Here is a 22,685-nt window from a genome sequence, read left to right on the forward strand (position 1 = left end):
TCCTATTGGAGATGTCGTGACAGTTCCAGATGCAATGCCATACTACATGATGTGTAGATGAGAGGATCCCGCCCATGCTCCTGTTGTAGATCTCGTAGTTATTCTAGTTGCAATGACCCACCTCTATGCGTAATGTGTAGATGAAAGATTCCTCCATGCTCCTATTGGAGATGTCGTGACAGTTCCAGATGCAATGCCATACTACATGATGTGTAGATGAGAGGATCCCGCCCATGCTCCTGTTGTAGATCGCATAGTTATTCTAGTTGCAATGACCCACCTCTATGCATAATGTGTAGATGAAAGATTCCTCCATGCTCCTATTGGAGATGTCGTGACAGTTCCAGATGCAATGCCATACTACATGATGTGTAGATGAGAGGATCCCGCCCATGCTCCTATTGTAGATCTCGTAGTTATTCTAGTTGCAATGACTCACTTATATGTATGATGTGTAGATAAATGGATCCCCTACACACTTCTATTGGAGTTGGTGTGATAGGTTTAATTGCAATGACCCACCTTTATGCTTGATGTGCAGTGGAAAGGGCTTCCTTCATACTCCTATTTTCGAGATGTTGTGATAGGTTTAGTTGCATTGACCCAACTCTATGCTTGATGTGCAGTGGAAAGGGCTTCCTTCACACTCCTATTCGAGATGTTGTGATAGGTTTAGTTGCATTGACCCAACTCTATGCATGGTGTGTAGATGTAAGGATTCCACACGCTTTTATTGAAGATGTTGTGACAGTTCTAGTTGCAATGTCCCACCTCTTTGCATTGTGTGTAGTAATGACAGTATTCATAAAGATAAGGCAGTATTGTAAAGTTAATTTTGTTTGATTTGTAATCTCTAAAATATTTGCACTTTTACATATTCCTACAAGTTTTAGTGGGATGAAATATGTACTTAAACTATTGTAAATATTTTAACTATTGTCTAATTTGAGTATTGTTTATTAGAAGTTTCATACATATTGATGAAACATTTAATTCATTTTTCCATTCAATTGATGGGGTTATTTATTGAAATCTGTCTGTATCTATATTACCATGATTTGTTACAGGTTGTGTTGCTGCAGCATTCGTGTTCATGCTATGGACAAAACACTTAGTGATCGTGTACATGTATGTGATCTCAGTGGGTATAGTCTTCATTTCATACTGGGTGAATGTGAGCACAATGAAGGTCATCATATCCACAACTCAGGGTAGTGTGTTAGAAGACATTCTTTCACTCAACATGGGTGCACTCTCAGACCAGAATGGAAGTTTCATGGCACTTCTGCAGAACTATTTTGTACAAATCGCCTTAGCATATATATTTTCGTATGTGCACCTCGGTCCTAGATATTCAATTTTGAAAAGGTTACTGCCATTAAGTTTTTTAGCCCCATCGGCCTTGGGGATGTTGCCACTGCCTCCAACAGTTCTGTACCACGCTCCAGTGTTCTCAGCATTATTGCCTTTAGCCATGGTCAAGTTTGTCCTATGGTGTAGTGCCTATCCCATATTTCAAACACTTTATGGAGGTTACCAACACGCAAGAAATTTTATAAGGTGAGTAGGCGTATTGTATTTGTTTATAATACCTACTCAGTTGAGTACATTCTGATTAAAGAGTTTCTAATTCTTAATTTAAGAATTCAGAAATATGTCATAAGAAAGTAATATGAGAATAATGGATTATGTTTAAGGCTGGTTCACATTAGATGAAAAGAAAGGCTAGTTAGTACATGACCATCAACTCACTTTTTGATGAGGGTAAATAAATAATTGGGTATAGTGACGGGTGAGTTGAGTTCCTGATCCAGCTGATGGTGGAATTAAGAAGTTTCTGTGTGGAGATGCTACTCATTGATTGTTACTCTGTTAATGGCCTGTATTCATCTGATATAGACAATTTATGGAGTACTGGCTTTGTAATTACACCATTAAATTTTATTGCAGTACTTCTACTAAATATATTGTGACATAGAATGGTTATGGAATCTAACTAGCCCTATATGTAAAAACCCAATCAATTGTGACAAACACAGGGTGGCCACCTGACCGGGATACCGGCAATTTTTCTGAGAACCGGGAACATTTCAAAAATAATTTTTCCGTCGCCAAGAACTTATAAAATCAAGACATAATTTGACAGCTTCTTGAATCAAGAACTGATTAATCACGAAACATTGTATTTTACGTGACGTGGCTCGTGAATGAAGATCGACATATGTTCGTAAGCTACATCTGACGCCGGTTGATCTAAGGTTACCTCCAGTTGTGTAGTGAGTTTATCTTGGTTAGTTCTACTCTTGTGCCGTGGCAAGCTTCCCCCCCCCCCCAAAAAAAATTAAGCATTGAACAATTAAAATCAGCCAACCGATCATTTCTGACTTCAGCACTAAACGAGTGGTACGCTTTAAGCGGTAACGCGGCAGAGCAGTAATAACCGCGATACAAACGGGTTTTTGCACTTAAGTATTATTCAGTCGCCAAAGTGGGGTCTCCGGACGAAGTAGTTGTCAAACTCTTATTCTTTACAGAAAATAGTGTTTTGGAAAGACGTGTTTTAGATAGATAGCACAGGCCTAAAATGTACAGTATTATAAACAGGATTCAGAGTTCGGTTCGTTCAATAATATACAGTAATGTTTGACGGTTTGATAAGAGGTGGAGCTCGGGTTTTTTAGTACCCCAGAACGTGAGTTGGATTTATACAAAGCTTAATAAGATACCTTTTGGAGAATAAAGTAGGGTTGGTTACAACAAGTAACGTCGAGAAGGGGGTGTTTGCATCCTGTTGCACAGCAATGACAGAGTGAGCTGAGGGTTGAGCAGCATAATTGGCGGCGGATAAGAGCCATCATGTGGTACTGCCCTGCTGCTCACGTCTGTCATTGCTAGTGTTGAGTGTTCCCTATATGTACAACACAAACATTAAACTTTAAGTCCACACCCAATATAGCGCTTACCGCCCACCACTAACCGCTCGTATCGCGGCCGAAGCCTCGGTTATTCTATGAACTATTGCTCCTCACACACATTCTGATTGTCATCAAATTACATAGGTTAAAACAAAGGAAATAATGTTATTTTTTTATATCACGGTCTTATCCAAATCTTTTTAAATCAAGAGAGGTGCAAAAATAAGTGTACAAATGAACCAATAAAACTTAAAAACGATGGTACACTGACATCAGACCCCATGATAGTAGCAGAACAACTCAACAAATTTTTTGCAAGTATCGCCAACAACATACTTGCTCAAGCTGTCTATGATGGAATGCCTGTTAAACCCCCTCCCAGGCTGAAAATAAATGGCACACTTGTTCTTTGGCCGACAACTCAAAATGAAGTGAGAACAACCATTAATGCAAATAAAATCAAAAAATGCAACTGGCTTTGATGACATTTCAACAAAACTGATAAAAACCTGCATTGAGCCACTAATATGCCTACTAACAGACATAATCAATAAATCATTTGCACAAGTCATTTTTCCATCAAAATTAAAATCAGCAAAAGTCTATCCAAAGTTCAAAAAAGGAGACCCAACTCAAAACAGTAACTATCGGCCAATCTCCTTGCTCCCTGTAGTATCCAAAATTATTGAGAAAATTGTACTGTTACGTCTTCTAGACCATCTCAATAAAAACAACCTGCTACCAAGCAATGGTTTTGTTGAGGGTAAATCTACGACAACAGTCCTGGCAAGCATTTCTGAATATCTAATGTCAGCTTTAGACGTTGGAAATACAACAACTGCAATATTCCTGGACTTCACTAAGGCTTTTGATTGTTTGAGTCACAACTTGCTTCTCAAAAAACTAGAAGACCAAGGGATCAGAGGAACATCAGCAGATTGGTTCAGGAGTTACTTAACAGGCAGAACTCAGGCAGTCGAAATAAAAACTTCAAATAATGGAGTAACAAAAAGAACTGTCTCCAAAGCATTGCCAGTTGACAGAGGCGTCCCACAAAGATCAGTACTGGGCCCTATTCTCTATATCATCTTTGTCAGTGATTTCCCTGAATATATTACAAACTACTGCTCTATGCTAATGTGCGCTGATGATACAGTCCTCCTACTAAAAAATACATACCCATCACAATTGGAAATAGAGTCCTATATAGCAATAAATATGGCAATAGAGTATTGTCAAGCAAATGACCTAGTACTAAACAATACCAAGACCCAGCAACTAGTATTAGGAAGAAGAAAAGATGAAGTACTGGAACTGCCGGAGGCTGAAAGGGTGATAGTGTGAATTACCTTGGAGTAGTCATAGATGAAACTCTCTCCTGGAACAACCAGGTTGATCAGTTATGTGGAAAACTTAGCTCGGCATTATATGTACTAAGAAGACTAAAACAGATTGCTAATGTGGAGGTTGTAAGATGTGCTTACTTTGCTCTGTTTGAAAACCACCTCAAATGCGGGATAAATGTATGGGGAAGCTCCTCCAAAATTAACATGCAAAGGGTACTCGTGCTACAGAAAAAAGCAGTCTGTATATTAACAGGATTAGGACCCTAGGAATCCTGTAGATAGAGATGACTTTAAACAGCAAAATTTACTGACTGCAGTAGCCCTGTACATCCTAGAAGCAGTTATTTATGCCAGTCAACAAAACCTGACAAGAGGAGCTGATGTACATTCCTACAACACAAGGGCGGCACAAAATTATACACTTCCCACCTATCGACTGACCCTCTTTAAAAAACAACCCACATATGCCGGAACAAAATTTCTAAACATCCTACCACAAGACAACAGCAGCTCAGAAGAAAACTGACTACCTGGCTTCTTCACCGCCCTTAATACTCCATTGAGGAATTCCTGGACTGGAGGCGAAATGATGAATCAACAGCTTTTCAACCGACCTGAATTAATACAATTTTATATTATTTGTATACCTATGTAATGACACCATTCTAATCTCAAAGATTATAAATAAAGCATATTGTCTATTGTCTAAAACATAGTGATCTTTGCCATATAGTAGACTCATCCTAGTTAGGCCTTCGGTGACCAGTTCCGAACAGATCTAGCTATTTCCACAATGCAGAACTGTATGTGGTCGGTATCAAGTGTGAATATCTTTATTTCTTTATCTGCAATATTGTAAACAAAGTATAGAACTGTTCTGACAATCTTTGAACACTTTGTATACAAGTGGAGATAGAATTTTTATGTCCAGTGCTTGTCAGATATTATGTACCATATTTGTATACAAGATCATGATTAATTTATTGTATTTTGAAATGATTGTTTTTGTGGATCAGTAACTTTGGGCTGTCAGCTCTGGTGGAAACGGAGTGGTTGAGGCTGAACGTGCCATGTGTGCTGCGCACATTCTGGTTGCTACGGGTAGCAGAACAGGCCGGTGCCACTCTATATGCGTCTTGGCGCATATCCCACCCCATGGCTGACACTCCCTGGCCCTTCATCCTCACCACCGTCAAGTCTCTCCTTATCTCCGGCTGTGAGACACTTACTGCAGTCCTCGGCATGACTTCAGTCATCTCTTATGTTTGTCATTATATTGGCTGCTTCTTCCAGTGGGTAAGGTTATTATTTTACTAATCATTTTTAAAACCACTCTTGGTTTTATCAATAAAAAGAATAATAATTTTCACTTATGTTTTATTGAGTGATAATCCAAATGAGATTTTGCTGTTAGTATGTTTTAAGATTTGTTCAACCCTTTCAGTTCCAGGATGAGGATAATATATTTTTAAAAAAGTGCTGGAATACTTTTTATTCATCATACCTTCTTTTTCATGCATTTTTAACCATTCAAAGCCCTTAGTCCAGCAAGTTAATGTGTAAAGTGTTATCACACTGAAAATGAACTAGTCCTAGTCCATGGTAGAGAAGTCTTTGTTTGCCAGCATCTTCCGTTGATAGTCTATAGGCTCTTTGACCTTACCAATCACCACCTTAATTTTACCAATTGGGTATGAATTTCCTAACCAGTAACTGCAAAAAGTCATACATATAAGACATTGGTTTTATAGGTTAATGATTTAGTGGTAGGTTAACATATATATAATTCACATGTAATGAATGGATTGGTCGCTGTTGTACAATTGATTGGCCATATAAATATACATATAAATTTTATATATATACAGGGTGTTTGAAAAGTATGGGTACGGCTTAATATTTTAAAAACCATAGGAGATAACATCTATAAACTTTGCACAGTGTCATATGGCTATGTAAACTATTTTTCCTTACTATTACCATGACATGCCAACCATGGGGGGACGGCCCACAGAGGAAAACATGGAAATCTTAAATTAAAGCATGGGTCGAGTGATACCTCATTTGAAAGAGCTCACTTAGTAGAGTTAAATGCCGCAAACCGCATCTCAAAAGGTTTATCCAATCAGAAATGGCGGGTTGTTTTAGGTACACATTGTGAAGTACATTATGCGCTGCCATTTCTGACTGGATCGTCGTATTCTGATGCGGTAGGCGGCGTTTCACTCTACTAACCGATGTGTTTTCACTAACTTTTTTTAATTAGCAAATTATGTTATAAATTTATAACACAATAAAATACCGATGTTTTTATTGTGTTAAGATTTCCATGTTTTCCTCTGTGGGCCGTCCCCCCATGGTTGGCATGTCATGGTAATAGCAAGAAAAAATAATTTACATAGTCATATGACACTGTGCAAAGTTTATAGATGTTATCTCCTATGGTTTTTAAAATATTAAGCCGTACCCATACTTTTCAAACACCCTGTATAATAAATATATATATATTCTTGATCGGGAAACAAATCAAAACAACCATGGAACAAAAATGCAAAGACCAGAGTAAATTACAATAGCCATAAATATACACTTTTTGACCGATATTCTTGATTGTGGCAACAAGGCAAACTCGATATTGGCATTGGAAATATAATTCTTTTTTTGGTGCTCAAATTTCATCCATGTATCTCACATAATCAACATGCGTGTTCAGTTTTTTGTGAAAAAATATTTTACTTTCATTGTCCCATGTATTAGTTTGTATTTTATTATACAAAATAGGAAATTGCATATATTTTTTATTAAATTTAATAAATTTTCACACTGACATTGTGTTATTTTTGTTGGTGATTCAAGAATTTATCCATACACAGGGTGGCGCATGTCAGTTTCCCCAGAAGAAAAATTTAAAGGCGTCATAGGTTAGTTCAATAAAACACTTTTAGGCAAGAAAAAAAATTCATTACACGAAATTACTTACATATTACCATACAATGTTATAGCAGTTCTTCGAAATGTCCACCTTAATTTTGTATACACTTCATACAATGACTGAGAAAACAATGACAAATTTTTAGCAATAAAGGTTTATCATTATTAACAAGTTCAAATGCATTTCTAGTTTGGTTTCTGAGTTCGTCAAGATTTTGCGGTTTTGAAGCATACACAGTCTCCTTCATAATACCCCGCAGTAAAAATCACATGAGGTCAGGTCTGGCTAGCGCACAGGCCAATCGATTGTACCACAGCGACCAATCCATTCATTACATGTGTTATTTAAAAAATCTCTAACTTGTATACCAAATTGTGCTGGGGCACCATTGTGTTGCCAGATGAGCGAATGAATATTGAAAACATGATTGTTTCTGAGCTCGGAAACTACTACTTACAGCAACCATAAGTAACTTACTGAGTTACCATTTCCTTGAAGACAATAAGGACCAATCAGTACAGTACTAGAAATACCTCCCCATACCATAACACCTGGCACATTGAGTTCTGCTTGGATTACGTTATGAGGATTTACACACAGTTATGCTGATTAACATGTCCATTTAGTTTGAAACATGCCTCATCACACCTCAAAATTGATCGCAAGAAATTTGGATCAGCCTCTTAGCGGATAATTATTGTCTCACAGAACTTCAATTGCCTATCGGAATCATCCTCGTGAAGCGCTTGGAGTAAAGATGGACAGTATGGCTTAAATTTTAATTGCTTTAACATTCTTTGCACGCTTCTTCTTGATATTTCTAGTTCATCAGCCTTACAAGTCGATTTACCAGGACTGGCTACAATAGCTTTAGCAAATGTCTGCAGGTTTTCTTCATTTCAAATTGATTATGGATGAACACACTTCAAAGTTTTCAAATTCCTTTATTTAACTTCTGCATTTACTGTCGAGAGGGTATAACGACACCAGGATATTTACCACTAAATTCTTCAATTATTATAGCAGTATTTTTATTATGCTTCTACCACAACCGAAGGATGTAAGCTCTTTGTTGGGTTGTAAACATTGTAAAAACACACACACAAATAAATAACAGATGCAACGAGTGTCACTTTACACTAGCCACTCGAACAGACAACAATGAACTTACTCCGTGTTGCTGTCAACTTAACATTGTTACCAACCTATCAAAACAAAATTTTTACATAATTTATTGCAGAAATTCTAATTTTTTTCTACTGAGAAACTAAGCACATTTTGATGTGCTAAAGTGTATATATTAAACAAGTTTAGTATTTTTTATGGATTGTTTAAAAACGGGCTGGAACGTGCACAAAAACCGGACCCCAACTAAGAGATTTTTCATGGCTGCAGATATATACATAATTTTGTATTATTGTATATATTATAGAAATTACCATACATGAGATCTATATTCTGGTTATCCTATTTTTCATCAGGAATTCCAGCCAAAAAAACACAGTAAAAAAAATACTCTTACTTAGCTTGCTGTGAAGATGACATTGTAGGCTAAGCTAAAATGTTTAAGCCTTATATGAAATCGACCAAGCCAACAAAGTAACTTTGTCACATTTGGTGACACTGACAAATGTCATATGATTACATTTACAGTATACTCTGTTTGCTTACTTATTTGACTAATCTGTGTTTTTGTTCTTACTAATTTGGTTATAAATGTAAATAGGGCCACATCTTTACAGACAGAAATCAGGAGTTGCAATGAACTGATGTTTTCCAATATAAACCAAATTTCAAATTATTGATGATTTCGTTTGACTACAGAAAAACAGAAATCGAGTTTCTCCCATCATTAGCAATGGTGAGAAAGGTTTTGCTAAACGCTCAGTCATTCACATTTCCTATATTTTCCTATATAAAATAAATCTCACCAATGTACAATAACATCAGATATGAAGAAAAGTATACTACGTGTCGAGATCTGCAGTCAGATCTCTTCCTGTCTGAAAAAAAATGTCAAAAACACACTTCAAAAAAAAAAAAAACATTAGATATGTTCCGGTAAACAAGTCTCACTACTTATTTTTAATAACTAACATAACAAATCAGCAAACAGAAGCCTATTGATTATTTTTAATATCAAGCAAACTAAGACACCTAGAACAAAACAAAATATAAACATATGCTCTTTTTTTGTTCACAACATTCTCTAATGGATATTTAGTCAAAATAATTCAAGAATTGGCCACAATATGGAATTATATCAAGAATTGATCACATGCGTTATATGGATGTCAAACCACATACGTGGTCGTAATTTGGTACGTTGATATTATGTTGTGTGGTTCTTCTTCTTCTATGGGGCGGCCTACTGCCATGCACTTAAGCCTCAAGGGCCTTTTGCGCACCCCGGAAGCACACCATGAGGCCTACCAGTCTATGGTTTCAGCAGTTCCACAAACTGTCGAAAACAACCTATCAGGTCCTCCTGGGGAAATTCACCACCCTTCTCCAAAGTACCAAAGGTGGCATACCGCTCCCTTGCTATTGAAGGGCAATCAAAGAGCAAGTGTTCGGCAGTTTCATCCTGCTCATTACACATTTTACAGAGCGGATCCTTCTGAAGGATGCTGACTCTGTGAAGATGCTTCCTCAGGTGACCACGCCCCGTGATCAGACCTATAACCCGAGAAGACATTGATCTATTTAGTGAGAGAAGGTACTACGCCACTCTGGAGGAAGGCGACTGTAGTACCATTCTGCTCATTCTCATGCCCGGATGCAACCTCCACCTTCTCTCATGTTCATCGTGAACCCATTTCGAGACAGCCCCAAAGGATTCACACCTTGGAATATCGCAGAACGGTTGAGGGCCTTGAGAATGTGTGGTTAAAAGTTCCTATTTTGAAATCAATCTTTTTCCTTGTAAGTTTTCCTTGAATTCAAGTATGCTATCTCTGCCTATACATAATCTTTGACTCTTTATAGGTGAGCTAAATTTAGCATTTGTCCTGTTGGAGTTTCTAGGAAAATAATTAATTTTTTGTTTCTTTTGCTATAAGAAACACATAAGAATCTTTTTTGGCCAAAACATTACCCTCAAAATAATAAATTGCATTATGTTTAATATTTGTGGTATTTTAAGCCCACCTGCATTCAGATTTAAGTTTTATATGACATCAGCAAGTGGGTAAACATAAATTTCTGTAAAAGAGGGTCACATGGAGGGATGTATAATTTGGATAAGGTTACTTCAAATGACATGTGGTTCTGTAGGTGTTGCTGACTGAAGACGATGATGACAAGAGTATTGGCACAGTTTCGGCCATCTTGTTCTACATCCTCGCACTTCAGACAGGTCTCACAGGACTTGAGCCAGAGAAGCGGTTTGTTCGGCTGTGTCGGAACTTCTGTCTGCTTTTCACAGCTTTGCTTCACTTCATTCACAACATTGTCAACCCTCTGCTGATGTCCCTTAGTGCCTCCCATAACCCTTGTGTTCACAGGTATGTTGTTTGGGTTTATATGGGACATTCTCTGAAACAATGTTCAAGGGGTGATAGACAATCAGTGAATAGTCAGCTGAGATGAATTGCAATTTCACACACTGAGAAAATAAGAAGTAAAGTTTTACAAACTGGTATATTTCAATGCAATATATCTTTGTATGCAAGTCTGTGAAATTTCAAAGCATTTGGTAAAATAGGTGGCCAGTAATATAATAAAAAGTGTGTGTCTGCACTATACCGACATTGGTTGATGCCAATTTTATGATGTCCATAATGTAATATGGACGTCGAAGTTAAAGGGCTTAATATATACAAAATACTAAATTGATCTCAAATTCCCCATCATCGTACATTTTTATAGAGTGCTGTGCTTATGTTATGTTTTATTGGTCAGCAAATACCAGCTGATGTGCATTACCAAAATGATGAATTTTAATCTTTTCTGTTTCATAAACTTTATTCCTCTTCCAGACCTAAGTTGAAGAAGATGTGCATCACTCAACTGAATGAATAATTACTGTTTCCCATTTCATAAACTATTCCTCTTCAAGACCTGAACTGAAGAAAATGTGTGTCACCAAAATAATGAATATTACAGTTTCTCATTTCATAAACTGTATTCCTTTTCCAGACCTGAGCTGAAGAAGATGTGCATCACCAAGATAATGAGTATTAATGTTTCCTGTTTCATAAACTATTCCTTTTCAAGACCTGAACTGCAGAAAATGTGTGTCACCAAAATAATGAATATTACAGTTTCTCATTTCATAAACTGTATTCTCCTTTTCCAGACCTGAGCTGAAGAAGATGTGCATCACCGAGTATTAATGTTTCCTGTTTCATAAACTATTCCTTTTCAAGACCTGAACTGCAGAAAATGTGTGTCACCAAAATAATGAATATTACAGTTTCTCATTTCATAAACTGTATTCCTTTTCCAGACCTGAGCTGAAGAAGATGTGCATCACCAAGATAATGAGTATTAATGTTTCCTGTTTCATAAACTATTCCTTTTCAAGACCTGAACTGCAGAAAATGTGTGTCACCAAAATAATGAATATTACTGTTTCTCATTTCATAAACTTTATTCCTTTTCCAGACCTGAGCTGAAGAACATGTGCATCACCGAGATAATAAATGTTAATGTTTTTTATTTCATAAACTTTGTTCCTCTTCCAGATCTGAGCTGAAGAAGATAGTGGGTGATACATATTTTTATGAGCACATTCTCAATTTCAAAATCTCCAATTGTTTTGATTAGTAGTTCAACTTTTAGTCATTAATATTGATAGCTTATTTTATTCTAACTATAGACTAACACTTCTGTTTTCACAATAAAATTTGCAACAATTTTACTGTTTTGAATTTTGTGTTCGACTTTCAGTAACATATAGGTATTTTCATTTATAGCTTATGTATATTTGTTTACTTCAAGTTCAATTTTATAGACTGCAGTGAAGTAAAATGAATTTCTACTGCATTTTTCTATTTTTATTTTATTTTAGCTGTTTTCATAACATTTGAATAATTATTTGGTAGATAAATAGTGTCATACTATACACAAGACCTGTTCTATGGTTCTTAAGTGAAAGACCCAACTTGCCTTGAGGATTCATAATAAGGTGATGTTTGTTGCAGACATATGCGGGCACTGCTAGTCTGTTTGTTTCTGATTCTGTATCCTGTCTCCCTGCTGTTCTACTTGTGGTCCAATCATGCTCTTAGTACTTGGTTACTGGCTGTCTCAGCCTTCAGTGTGGAGGTCATTGTCAAGGTCATAGTCTCACTTCTCATCTACTCACTATTCCTGCTTGACGCTTACCGCTCAACTTTCTGGGAGAGACTGGATGACTATGTGTACTACATCAGGGCATTTGGCAACACTGTGAGTGGTGTTTCATAAGGTTGTAAACTATGCATAGATATACTACATATAATAGCAAGTAATTCAATTTATATGCTGTATTTTAATTTATTCATTGGAGTTGGAAAACCAGTTAGCGTTTGTTGATTTTTTTCAAGATGGTGGATAGCTGAAAAGTATTCAAGCTGTTGATACAATTTTGACATGATTTTAATGTTTGTATATCGGCCATAACATTTATTTAAATTAACCAATTATTACGCACAGTTTTTAATGTTTGTATATTATTGCCAAAGTATTAAAAATATGTCCCAACTGCTGTGAAAGAAATAACTATATCCATAATACAATATTGACTCAGTCTCATGCTTTTAGTATTATACAGGTTATACATATTAAAGTTGTTTAAGTAAAAATTGTATACAGCAGCAGTATACATATATGTTTCTGTTACAGCACATCAAAGATTTTGTGTTCCAACTTCCTCACATTTTAACAGTTCTATGTAATTTTGTTATAAATCAAGATTTATTTCAGACTGATTTTAAAATATCCACAAATACTCCTGTTCCAAAATCAAAAAGCCCTGATTTATTACATTTCAGGTCAATTTTGAAAAACCCCACCTTCTCTAATACACTTAAAAACCTTTTACAAAACTGATTATAAAACTGTTTTCCTTCAAACAAAAGAAAATATTTTCTTTCTTTGCAGTTTGGCTTTTGTTTCAATTCTTCCACAATTAAGGGCACTTCATCTTTTATTAGAAAAATAGTAATTTTTTCAGAATCAGATAACTTTATTGTGGTCCTCTTCTGTGATCTGACAAAGATTTCTTGACAAAGTCAACTACAACATCTTATTCCATAAACATCGTCATTATGGATCCATGCAATCATATAAATTGGTTTTCAGTCAAATCAATCAAATCCAATCAGTAAAAATCATTTTTTCAACAACACTCATAAGGCACTATAGAGCACCATCATGCAAACCCGTAAACTGCTACATTCTAGTATTTGAACTAGTTTGAGTACTCATATTGTTTGTTTGATGCAGGACTATATCTTCTTTGTAGATATATATATATATATATATATATATATATATATATATATATATATATATATATCTGAGCTCAGCATTTTTAATCTTTGGCCTCTGAATAAACAAAACCAACACACTGTCCTAACAGGTGTTTATTACATAACTCGCGTGTTGGCATTGTTTATTTCTCAGTGGACTTGGTTGTGAGTGTTATTGAGGTTAAGTACGTAATTTTTCAGAGGACAGCCTCCGAACTTTCCGTCATCTACTTAAACATGAAACATGGGAGGATGTATTGTGTACTTCTGATGTATCTGAGGGAACAAAAATCTTCTTAGATACTCTAAACTATTACTTTGATGTCTCCTTCTGCGAAAAAAAGGTTAAATTAAGAAACCCTCAGTTAGCTGACAAAGTACATCTAGACCCTAAAACCGCAGATCTTAGAGAAAGAATGATAGCAGGTTATCAGTCAACCAGACACCTGCCCTCCACTCACCCTCAGAGACAGAGTTTTCTTCAGCTAAAAAAGAATTCAGGAATAGCATTCAATTTTTAAAAGCTTCAAACATTCAAAACAAATTACTATTATCAAAACACCCTCAAAAATCAGCTTGGAGTGTAATAAACAGCTTTAATCCTAAAAAATGCAATAAATCAGACGAGCTAGCAGAGGTCAATGATCCCATATCTGTCTCTGAAATCTTTAATAAACACTTTATAGAAGTGTCTGAAAGATATAGAGTAGATTCTTGCCCAAAGTCATTACAGAATGCATCATCTCGAAGGGTCATATCAGGAACACTTTTTCTCACTCCTACATGCGACTCGGAAGTCATCGGCGTGATCGACTCTCTCAAGATAGGATACTCTGCTGGGCATGATAAAATATCATCAACTGTTCTTAAAAGAATAGCTAAGTTCGTCGCAGCGCCTTTAGTTCATCTGATCAATTTGTCTTTTGAATCTGGAACCTTTCCAACTCTACTGAAAACAGCCATCGTTAAACCAATCTACAAAAAAGGTGACTGCAAAAGTTCTGAAAACTATAGACCAATCTCGATTCTTTCGACATTCTCTAAAGTGTTTGAGAAAGTCTTCCTCTCACGTCTTTTACTCCACTTAGAACATCATAAGATTCTTTTCGAAAGACAATTCGGTTTCAGGAAGAGTGTTTCAACAGTGGATGCCATGTTTAGTTTCGTTTCAGAAGTAGTAAAAAATTTGGATAAACAGTTAAGCACAATGGGTCTTTTCCTCGACCTCAGCAAGGCGTTTGACCTAGTTGATCACGCTTTACTGTTAGAAAAACTCTATAACAATGGAATCAGGGGAAGAGCTCACGAATGGATCTCTTCATTTCTTTGTGATCGGAATCAAGTAGTCTCGATTCCATACACGGATGTGCGTGGCTGTTTGTCCATGCACCAGTCAACAGAAGCTAAGATCACTACTGGAGTGCCTCAAGGCTCCATTCTCGGACCAATTCTTTTCTCCCTGTTTGTCAACGACATAAGCGAAAGTGTGACCAATGGAAATCTTTGTCTCTTCGCAGATGACACATCGCTCAGCGTTTCAAACAACTCTAGAGACCAGGCTGAGGTTGAAATGTTCATTCAAGGAAGCTCTCTATTGCAGTGGATGGCACAAAACCGACTTTATCTAAACACGGAGAAGACTAATTTTATAGAGTTCAGCCTAAGGAGTGACATCATCAGATCCGGCAACATTTTTATTGGTGATGTGGAAATATTTCCCTGCAGTGAGGTTGACTTCTTGGGTCTTAAAATTGACAGCTCCCTGAACTTTTCAAGCCATATAGATAAAGTAGTCCAAAAACTTTCCAAAGGCATCTTTCTTCTTCGTAGGCTCGCGTTCATTGGCAGCAGAAACATCCTAATCCTGGTATATTATGGATGCTTCTTACCCCACATGGCTTACACTGTCTCAATATGGGGGTCAGAGAGTACAAAAAGTAAAAGAATTTTCATTCTGCAGAAAGAGGCCATAAGACTCGTTTTCGGCTGACCAAGAAAGCAAAGCTGTAGAGGAGTATTTAAGGAAAATAAACTTTTGACATTCCCCTCAATCTACATACTCGAGTCACTAGTCTTTGCCAACAAATCTACACCTCTTTTCTAGGCCTTCAACTCTCAGAACCCTTAGAAACAATGACTGCCTAGCCATTCCTTCTCACAGAACAGCCTTTTTCCAAAAGCATCCCATATATAACCACACCATCTTCTATAGTAAACTTCCTTCAAACCTAAAATCGGAAGCAAGCCTAGATGAGTTTAAAAATATTTTAAAGGAAATTTTAATAAACAAAGAGTATTATTGTGTTGACGATTGTATAAAAGATAAGACATTTTAGTTGCTAAGTTTGCACAATACCATTGTATATCAAATATGTTCAAGACGTTTGCTATGCATTTATATGTTTTTATGGCAATAAAGATATTTGAGTTTTTTTTTAACTAATGTATACAATTTGTTCAATAAATAATGTTATAATTAGTAATTGTTTTCAGGAATGTCTTTGTGTGAATTAATATTTGTGTGAAATTATCACTCTCTCTCAAAACATTTAAACAGTCTTAGAAAAATTTCATTTTTCAAAGTTTTGGCCTAATGGTAAAAAATTAGTCTATTACCCTATTTCCATAGTGTATTTTCTTTTTTAGTCCTTCAAATATTTTTTGTTTTTATTCCCAATGTGTTTGATTGACAAACTAATATCAAATAAGTTTTTTTTTTTAATTATATATAGGCCTAATCAAACTGGTATCCATTTAACCCTCCACAGGTCATTCATAAATCAAATGTCATAAAACGTTAAAAATAAGTCATGTGTTTTTGGGAAGTAATATAAACATATTTCAAATTATGCAAAATTTACATTTTTTATCTGCATACCTTTGATTTTACATATTGTTTACATAGTAATACAAGCAGTTTAATCTAACAAATGTTTTTTATACATATTTGAACAGTTATAAACAAAAAGTAATATTTTTGTTTATCAAGTTGTTTAATCGAATAGAAATGTATGTAAGCTCAAATCACTCAAAACTTTCGTGACCTAGGTAAAAACATTTGTAACCTGAAAGGGTTAAAATAGCAAAATCTACAAGTCGATAAGAATCAATCTGAAAAATGTTAATCTTTACATTTTGCCATTACTATACTAAACTAAATGAGGAAATTTATCATTTACTTTTAATGGAATGTTCAAAATGTATTCGGCACGTTATACCAAGATCTTACACACTAACTATTTTACTTCAGTCAGCTGTCACTGGACCGATCATCTGGTTATTGTCTCTTTGAAAAACTGCAGTGTTGCCAGTTTGCAGAGTAAAATATTCCATTTCTATTATTCCACAGAACACAGAAAAAAGGCAAGGTTGAAAAGTACTGATACCTTGTGAGAAAAATGTGAACTATTTGGCGGGATGGTTTTGTCAAATATTTGTTACTTTGGTATTATCCAGAGGCCACTATTTTTGGAACAGTTTTTCTTATCATGACCGAAAAAAATACGTTATTAAAATGAACAAACTGTATTTGACTTACTGTGGAAATTATATGTCATTTTTACGATAATGTTTGTAACTACCAAAAGGAAGCCACTGTCCCTATCTACTATTTGTTATTAGACTATAGGTATAAGAAGGTAAATACATACATACGTATTATAAACAAGAAAAGTTAACAAGCACTCATGGGATCTGAGCTTGAATTTAGGTACTATCTCGAGGGATGTTTTTCTTTTCATCAGAAGTGTGGTACCGAAGCGCAAACTTCGGGTGAATAAAAGATAAAAAATCCTTCAAGATAATTCCAGCTCAGATCACGTGAACGCTCATAAAGGTCATCTTTAACTTTGGCACTAATAGTAACATATTTATGATAACCTAATCTAGACATACTTATATCATGTAATGACAAATAGTAGATAGGGACAGAGTGGCATTCTTCTCGCCAACATCACTTTATTTTTGGAGGTAGAAAACAAGAACTGACTGTCATAATAACATTTAATTTTTACAGTAAGTTAAATAAAGTCTGTTCTTTCTTTCTAATAATGTAGTTTTTTAAGTCTCCAGTAAGAACAACTTTTCCAAAAATAGTGGCCTCTGGATAATACCCAAGAACCAAATATATTATGTCACATAGTGCAAGTGGCAAAATAGTCTTGTCAGTTGGTTAATAACAATATTGCATTTTATTATGATGAATAATCTTGTTTTTATTGACAGGTGGAGTTTTGTTTCGGCATATTTTTGTTCTTCAATGGTGCCTGGATCTTGATATTTGAATCTGGAGGGGCTATACGCGCTGGCATGATGTGTATCCATGCTTACTTCAACATCTGGAGTGAGGCCAGGGCTGGCTGGAGTGTCTTTATGAAACGCCGCACAGCTGTCAACAAAATTGGTAATAACATGGTGATTTCTCAATAAAAAAAAATATATGAAAACTTTCTTTCAGGAATATATCTTACATTCAAATCATGTCATACAGGAAAAGTACAATGTTTTACTGATTCAAAATACAGAAAACAATATTAGTACTGTGACAACTATGTTTTGAGATTTAACTTTACTGGATTATCAGAGTGTATAAATCCTTCCTTTTATCTAAGGAAGGTGAACTGGAGCTAAACCCAAAATTCAATTGAATCTACTCTTCCTACCGTAGCTACGTTATGTGTTGAAAACTTGGTTGCTCCACCATGCTTAGAGATCGTGTCTATCAAATGGTAGTGAACTCAATTGTGTACCTGATGAGACTATCATTTCACCTATTTATAGGTGTTTCTGATGTTGAAACAATGTTGTAGATGTTTCATTTTGAGCTTCTTCTTCGTCGACTTTCTTTAGATCTCTTCAGATTCCAGGAGTCAAGTCTGAGACAGTTTTAGATATCAGATGCTGCAATAAAAGGAAGGTGAACTGGAGCTAAACTCAAAATTCACATTTAGTGTTATATTAAAGAAGTTAAACTGTAAAAATTAAATTGCAACCTGTATATCACTTGCCTCCTTGTCTTATTTTCTACTAGAATACTTTAGAATAGTAAACTTAATACTACTAATATGTAGTACTAGTATGGTGAATTATGTCTGTATTCTTGTGATATAGAAAGTCTACCAGAGGCAAGTGCAGCACAGTTGGACAGACTGGACGACGTGTGTGCCATCTGTTACCAGGAGATGAAGACGGCCAAGATCACTCGATGTAATCACTACTTCCACGGTGTATGTCTTAGGAAGTGGCTCTATGTTCAGGTAAGTTTACTTTTACTCATGTTGTAAACATACTGATTTGTTATTTGAATTATACAACTGTAATATAAATAAAAATTATGTGAATAGTAATAGAGTTGCTAATTATTTTAGAAAGGCTATTGTAAGAATATGTATGATAGTAATTTTTACCAATTATGGAATGAGTCTGTACAGACTCTCACATGATATCTTTTCAAGGTTAACCATTATAGGTCATGCTTCCACTATACCACTATAACATTTCAGACCTCACTGGTGTTGGTTGTGGGGTTTAAACTGCTTTTTGTTAAGTTTGTTATTGACGATTGTTGATTTGAAAGAATAAAAGCATTTTGGATACTTGCAGTAAGTATAAAACTACGTTTCAAGGATTGAAATATACCCTCTTCTTCTGGTGTAAAAAAACTCTAATACATCACAAAAAAAAAATTAAAACTGAATAGTGCAGAAATGGACTACCACTCAAAAGTTCATGTGATACCTGACTGGTACATCAACAGCATGAAGTCCAAACAGAGAATAAACCCAAGCGATGTCAATACATAGAAGTCAAAAACATGTCACATGTGCACCAGTGAAGATGGAACACTGAAGAGAAATCAATATCGGGATTTCCTGTGGTATTAAGGAGCGTCATCTGAAACAAAGAGAACAGAGAAGGTGATGGTCAGGAGGGGCAGGGTTAAAGGGTGGCCGTTTCCGGGCCTTGTGTTTCAGTCCTAGACCTCAATGTACGGCAGGACATGTAATTTCGTGTATGTAGAAAATTAATTACAGTAGAGTCCCGCTAATCCGACCTAATTGGGACCGAGCCCTATTCGGATTATGTGATTGTTCGGATTAGCCAGGATTACAGAAAAATACGGTTTTAAACTTGAGATGGGTCTATTTTGTTATAGAATTATCAACATTGTTTATTAAAATACGTTTTCTGACTGTTGCATTGTATTTCTTGACAAATAAACCTGTTTGCGAATACTAAGCACATTTACCGTATTTAGTGTGAGAGTTCTATTAATAAGCAATGTGAGTGTACTGGATATTGTACGGGTCCACGCGTTCAATAGTTGTACGAAACTACGCGTCATCCAATAGACTCTCTTCAATGCGACAGAAGACAATAACTGAATTTATGTCTTTTTAACAATTAATATTGTACTCAACAATAATATCAGTACTGTACGTCCAATTTTTGTTTGATTTCACTTCTTAATACAGTAATTTAACGCATAATTAACCTATAAGTTTCAATTTGGTACTGTATTTAATTTCATTATTTATGTACTGTACCTACACAATTTGTCTTAATAAAATACTGTATGTCTATTTAATTAAAGTTTTCTTTCTTTATGTACGAAATGATGCACTCATTTTCATTTTTTATGTAATTAGTTCCTATAACTGTTCATTATCGTTATAAATAATTCCTCCTGGACCTGTTCGGATTAACCGACGTTCGGATTACACGTGTTCGGATTAGCGGGACTCCACTGTAATTGAGGTTTGTTTGATTGTTAAAACCTTTTTAGGTGTCTTAGTTAATGTGAAGGAGGTTGTTAGGAAGACTATAGCACAGTGTTTCTTTACATTTTCTCCATCTGATGATAAGCAACAAGGTATATCAACAGTACAGGTCCATACTCATTTGTAACATGATATTCTATATAAAGTGGAAATGGCCACAAAGAGATGTTTGTTATGAGAACTGTCCTTTATATTCCATGCATGTGACAATGAGCAACAAAGTATAACTGTATATATGATTGTAATTATAGGACCGTTGTCCTCTGTGCCATGATGTCCTGTACAAGGTGGAGATGGATGCGAAGGAGGAGATGGGGAGAGGAACTGGAGCCGAGCGGCTTCTGATACCTCCTCTACCAGCTGATGACATTCCCAGATGAACAAGGTATTGTTTATAAACTTTTAAAATGTGGTCTTGGTGTCACAAACTAATATCAACAACAAAACTTGTTTCTGTCCAGTGTTATATGGAGGCACTTTATTGATTATTATTATTTTAAGCGGGGGGGTTCATTGTAATGCCAGCTAAATCTTAAATTAGTTTATTGATGATTTGAAAAGAAAGATTCCTTAAACCCACTTAGTAAACCTTTGTTAAAAAAATTCCTTGGAAAAAAGCGATTCTCAGGTTAAGATATGCCAGATATTGCTAATAACTTGAACAAGATTAGAGAGTGGATGTGTTTGAGGGATAAGTCCTCTGTATCGCACCTTGCATTGTCGTGGAGTGAAGCTACAATGTGTTGCTGGCCCCTCAGACACTGGTACAGACGGAGCAGAATGTGGTAAGGAAGTTGTTTATATGAGGGTTGAGTCTTTTTGGTCAGAATTTTTATAGGTCTATAAAATAAACCTTTGGTTATTAAAAATATTCTCTTTTTAATGGACGATTTTAAAATTTATAATGTTTAAAATACACAATGTCATGCTTTGGTTTTCATAACCATTTTCATTTTGTAGATATCTTTTACTTACCTCCAAAAAACAAATAATTTAAAATACAATCTGAATTGCAGAAAATTATATTTGAAATTCTGTAAGGTTCAACTTTAGGTCTCCTACTTTTCCTAACATATCTAAGTAAATGCAATTGATACTTCAAATACCATAAAGATAGCTTTGCCTGTATGCTGGTGACTCAAATGTGACAGTATATAATAATACAGTAAGCCAAATAGACACTTTATTTTCTTGAACTATCAAATATTAAATACGCTTGGAAAGTGTTGTAATTTAGAGTTAAATATTAAAAACACAAATGGGTTCACACCAACCACTGAACTCAGAAGAATGGGGAAAAGTAAGAAAATCTATTTGTTACCAAACCCAATTCTTATCGAACATCTATTCCTCATATGTCAAAATGTGTGCAGTAAAATGGGAGGGGTAGGGATTGCATTTTCCTAAAATAATCAGAAATAAAAAGGAAATGAACTATTTGATATATCATGTGAATTTTAAAGTACTATGGAACATATTGACTGCTATAATTATTTGGTCATCATCTTTTTCTAATAAAAAATCCTACTGAATTAAGTATATTTATTTTCAGGACTACATAAAGCGGGACAGCCACTTGCTACTGATGTTCCTCACAGGGTTGGCAGAACAGGAGTTGATAGACTTAAAACAATTCTGTCTTAGTAAATTATAATTAGATCGAATTGTATATTTTGTTGTACATAATATTTAAGGTACTTAATGGAAATTTAATTGATGTACATATAAGTTAAATTGGGTAATGATAGTAAATTTAATAAGAAATACAACTCAATATGATAACTTGGTTTATAAAATTATGGAGTATATAAAATTGTGGAGTATTTAGTCACAAAGATTGAAAGGACAAATTGTTCAAATTTTAAACAGAGAAAAAATGTAAAGGAATTCAGAATATTTTAGTGTATGAATGTGTATATTTAAGTGTTTTTATTTTTGAGATTTGTTTTTGTGATATTAAAGTTATATACAAATATAAAGTTTAATATACAGTTTTAGTTTTACAAATTTAAATGTGTAAATTAAGTTCTAATTGTTTTATGAATATACTGTATATACATGATTTAATATTCACAGTTTTTGTTTTACAAATTTAAATGTGTTAATTAAGTTCTAATTGTTTTATGAATATACATATACATTATTTGTTCAAACTGTTTAAATTATATTAAACTGATAATTAACTTATCAGTAATGTCTTTCAGTGAAAAGTGCATACAAGCTAATAATGGATGTAACAATATATTGAAATAAGT

The 22,685-nt window shown here is 35.0% G+C and overlaps 1 protein-coding gene across 1 annotated transcript in view; it reads left to right on the forward strand.

Annotated features, from left to right (window-relative positions):
- Positions 1-22,403, forward strand: part of LOC124359129 (protein TRC8 homolog) — a 33,274-nt gene extending 10,871 nt beyond the window's left edge. The window contains exons 2-9 of the mRNA XM_046811608.1: positions 1,068-1,560; positions 5,278-5,557; positions 10,470-10,699; positions 12,341-12,587; positions 17,876-18,053; positions 18,761-18,906; positions 20,682-20,815; positions 21,983-22,403. Of these exons, the coding sequence (XP_046667564.1) occupies positions 1,068-1,560; positions 5,278-5,557; positions 10,470-10,699; positions 12,341-12,587; positions 17,876-18,053; positions 18,761-18,906; positions 20,682-20,810 (1,703 nt within the window). The 3' untranslated portion in view covers positions 20,811-20,815; positions 21,983-22,403. The remainder of the gene's footprint in view (positions 1-1,067; positions 1,561-5,277; positions 5,558-10,469; positions 10,700-12,340; positions 12,588-17,875; positions 18,054-18,760; positions 18,907-20,681; positions 20,816-21,982) is intronic.
- The last annotated feature ends 282 nt before the right edge of the window (positions 22,404-22,685 follow it).

The sequence above is a fragment of the Homalodisca vitripennis genome, chromosome 4, assembly GCF_021130785.1.
Source record: "Homalodisca vitripennis isolate AUS2020 chromosome 4, UT_GWSS_2.1, whole genome shotgun sequence".
Lineage (NCBI taxonomy): Eukaryota > Metazoa > Arthropoda > Insecta > Hemiptera > Cicadellidae > Homalodisca > Homalodisca vitripennis.